Source organism: Poecilia latipinna, unplaced genomic scaffold (assembly GCF_001443285.1).
Source record: "Poecilia latipinna isolate Pla-1442-1.1 unplaced genomic scaffold, P_latipinna-1.0 Scaffold95, whole genome shotgun sequence".
NCBI lineage: Eukaryota > Metazoa > Chordata > Actinopteri > Cyprinodontiformes > Poeciliidae > Poecilia > Poecilia latipinna.
Window position 1 is genome coordinate 60256 of NW_015112711.1, and position 4309 is coordinate 64564.

The 4309-nt window shown below is 40.5% G+C and overlaps 1 protein-coding gene across 1 annotated transcript in view; it reads right to left on the reverse strand.

Moving 5' to 3' along the window:
- The window catches only part of LOC106941895 (uncharacterized), a 4501-nt gene extending 2491 nt beyond the window's left edge, over positions 1-2010 (reverse strand). The window contains exon 1 of the mRNA XM_015025046.1: positions 1917-2010. Coding sequence (XP_014880532.1) covers positions 1917-2010 — 94 coding nt within the window. The remainder of the gene's footprint in view (positions 1-1916) is intronic.
- Between the last annotated feature and the right edge of the window lie 2299 nt (positions 2011-4309).

Genomic DNA, 4309 nt, shown 5'->3' on the forward strand with positions numbered 1-4309 from the left:
TTAAAATTGAATTCGGATGCATTTTTTATTCAAATTCTGATGGCACATATTTACTTCCATAGACTTGGAGCCAAAGCAGAACATTTTGGAAACGTACAAACAAATTCATCAGGTGTCCCCTGGATGAGCTGAAGAAGTTATATATAGCATAGAATAGAAAATATTCAAAAGAGACGAGACCAAAATCAGAAATGGATTACAAAAATGCCTCGGCTGTTGAGGGATGCAACTGCAGCAGCAATTAATTTGTTTTTTTTTTTTTTTTTTTTTGCATATTCCTTTGTATGGTAAACTGAGATACATGGGTCTGACAATCTGGACTGAAGCTACTGGCCTTTGCAGCTCAGTCTTGCAAATGTTTTGATATATGAAAATGGAAAACTTCACAAGAAGAAAAAATATCCTCATAAAGTTAAACACACCTCGCCCACAAATTCCCAGCCCATCCATAATTCTCCTTTAAAAATCGAAGGATGAGTAGAGTACCTTGGTCAAAGTTAAAGGAAAACAGACTCATTTGGGTAAAAGACAGGACAACCAATCTTACACTACAGATTGTCAATACCACAAAAAGCTTCCATCTTCACCCCCTCAAGTCCTGATCTTAACTAGCCAGGCCAGTTTTCAAGCAGGTAGAGCACCGTTTGTGGTTAAGCTGACCATATCTCTTGACAGAGTGAGGAGCCACAGGTCACGGTCTTGAAGGGAAGGCAATTTGCAGACACAAGAACACAGCTGCATCCGACATCTTGGAGATAAATGGAGCTTTATGTGAATGCGAATTTGATTTAACACTAGAAAGAGACAATAGAATATAAAGGAACAATATAACATTTACAGCATGTTGATGCAGACGACACTTAAAACCAGGTATGTAAAAAGATTTGAACTCTGAACTGGAAGATTTGGGTAATGATTTTTCTGATATTCTATAAGCATTACACAATATTTCCCTATATCGTTCGTAGTCTCAATGTTCTCACACGCCTTTTCAGCTTCACCTGCAAAAGGTTTCAATGCCACTGAGGTCAGGACTTTGTCATCTTCCCCCCTCTTGCATTCCCCTAAATGGTTGGAAATTAAATTCTAGTTTCATTTCATGGAACCACACGTAATTTAAGAATTAAGTTCTTTTTCCCTTAGTCGTTTACAGAATATAATCCGTGAGGCTTCAGATTCAGCCAGCATCTTCACGAGGTCGATACACGATTTTACCCAAACATCTGTCGGACACAGAACCGGTCCCTTCCTGAATGGTATGATGCATATAGACACTGTCACGTTGCTTAAATTGTCAAACAATTATTTGAACAGTTGAGTGTGACCTTCAAACACCTGGAAATTGTGCCCAGGGATGAATCACACTTGTGAAAATTCACGATTCTGTTTCTGACATCTTGGCTGATTTCTTATTATTTTACGATGATGTCACACAAGGAAGCAGTGTGTCTGAGGTGTTGCCTTAAAATACACTCACAGACATAAACTCACATTTAACTCAGATGTTGTAAATAATCCAATTGGAAGCGTTCCCAAATTGGTTAGACCTACTAGTTTTAGTGTGATTAAAGCTCTGATTCTGAAAGTAATAAACAGTCTCTTATGATTTCCTTTTTCACAGTGTGTGCAAAACACTTTTCTTTTTAAATTAAAGCAGAATTGTGTTTACATTGTTTCGATCCCAATATAGCCTGATTCTAAACCAGCGTTTTTCTGTCTTCCAAAACAAATCTTTTCCTTTTCACCTCTATCTACTTCTGTCCCCATTCCCTCTTTGTCTGAGCCAGTGTTTGGCTGACACACACAGATCATGATCATCATTATGCCAACCAGACATCTGATAGGGAATTTAGTGCCACAGATCACACACACACACAAGCAGCTCTCCTGTGGAATCTCTCACTGCATCAGCTTACAGACAGTACAGCCGTCACCAATTACGTGGTCGATGTCTAACCCACTGATACCGCTCTGCTGCTGTCGAACCCTGCTGCTACCTGTGAATGTCATGCTTGTTAGTTTCTCTTTAATGAAACGAGCTTCAAGATGACACGGGCTCCACTTTCCAGACTGTAATTTCGACCGCTGGTGAGCTGTCCGATCAAACCGAGGAGAAGGTGCTGACCTCGCATTGTCTCGTAAGATGATAAACGTGCTATGGACAGTTGTTTCAGTTTGAAAATCGAGACTGAATTTAGGGCCAAATATTTGAGAAAAATACATTTCTAACAGGAGCTTGGAAAACTGTTGGACATATGTTAGTTTTTGCACTCACAGTGTTGAATATGAAACAGTTTAATAACTATTCAAAAAGCAGCCTCCCCTGCCACTAGACACAACTCACTTCTATTTTGATTGGTTCACAGCTTCTCTGTTAACCTGAGGATCTCCGAAGCATAACACCACAGGTCTGATGATACAATTGCAAAGTCGATCATCGACATTTAGTGTTAGCTATGGGCATTCTGTATCTCTCATATTAGCCCAACAACAAAACAGATTGGGTTCACATTGAGGAGGTAATTCTTCTGAATCGCACGCCTTTCGATCGGTTTCTCCATTGTTGCCCATGTGGGCATTGAACTCCCTTAGGAGAACCACTTAATCCCAAAATGGCACCCCTTTTCAGGACACCATCCAGAGAAGGTTTGATAATCTAAACTACTGTCTGCTTGCACCCTAATCCTGCAAAGAGGTAACACCCTTTTCATGTATTTTACAACACTTAATGCCTGAGTCATTTTCCCAGTCTATTTAAAGTCTCTTTTCTACACCATAACCTCCTCTGGGCTGTGGGTTAACAGCTCTTCGGGGACATGTGCGGCACGGCATATCTCCCTGTGTTTGGGCTCGATAGTTTGGTAGTTTATACAGATTTCTTTCTTCTTTCTGTTATTTCTTCTACAACCAAATTTTTATGTTGAAAATAAAGATCGCTTTTTCACTTCAATCCAGTGAATTACTGTGAGTATAAAAAGACGCTTCTGGTAAGAGTCAGAAATGATTGGTAAAGGTTTCTCAGTTTCTGCTGTTATTGTGTTACTGCAAAGGAACGGTACCGTTCACCTTTTATTCTGTTTTCCAGAGGCACTATAGAATCTGTAGAATATTTTTCTCCCAAATCCCAGAGCCGCACAGGCAAATGTGACATGCATAGAGCACAGGCTGCAGGCAGACATTTTACCTCTCGTATTACTTCCATTCAACCTTCTGAGTGACCCCTTACAACCAAGGAATGTGAGCAACATGGCTTTCTTTGATCAGCTGTCAGATAGGGCTTTATCAGGGAGACCCATTAAAACTCACACTACTGTTCTGGTGCCTGCTTCCCTATCAGCTGTTTGTCAGAGAGAGCAGAAGGAATAACATTGGGGAGGGCAAAACAGGCTAGAACGAGTCAAGAGAGGAGAAAAGAGTTGACAAAGGAAGAGCCAGGCAATTACACAGAGGCGTGGGGAGGAAAGGAAACTGACACTAAAGGAGTTGAGGGCAAGGATGGTTGGGCATGTTATCTGCCTTGATTTACAGAGTTCTGTAGGGTATTCAACACTTTGTGCTCCAAACACCATCAACTTCTGCTGGACAAGAATTGATCGAGAAAGAGTCAGTCGCTGGAATATTTCAACACTGCACTCTAGAGGCTGAAAATGTAAACACTGACCACTTATAGTAAGAGTGCTACTATCATTTAAACAATTCTAAATTTTTCAAAACAGATTCCAAGAGGAAGCAGAACTTAATCTCACTACAACACATTTATATTTTACTTAAAAATATGAACGAGGAGATTGCGTGCTTCGTTTTGATCTGTGTCCAAGGACAAAATTACAAGATGCCACTGACTCCAACTCCTTCATTACACTCCTTTACAAACACCCCAGAAGACCACTAGATTAAACTTTAAGACCTTGGCAAGAACAAGAGAGGCTTAATTCAAAATAGTGCTGAGAAAAGCCAGTCTGCAAGAACAGCACAACTGCCCTCTGTGCATGAGTTTGACCGTATTCTTGCCTTTTGACTATTAAACAGAAGCTGCAATGCATTTCATGTATAAAACATAAAGGATACCGCTCGTCGTGCCCTTTGTTCTTTTTTTAGCCAGAAGTTAAGCCAAAACTTCAAGAGGTATTACGAGTTGTTAGCACTTGCAAGGTTGTTTGTAGCTCCAGGGTTCAGTGGTCAGCAGCGCAGCAGCATTTCATAAGTGCACTGGATCCACAGAAAAGTTATCCTTTTAAAATGTAGCTGACGTGTGTAAACTTGAAAATGATGCCGGCCGGCCAGGGATGTGTGCTGAAATATGTCATGC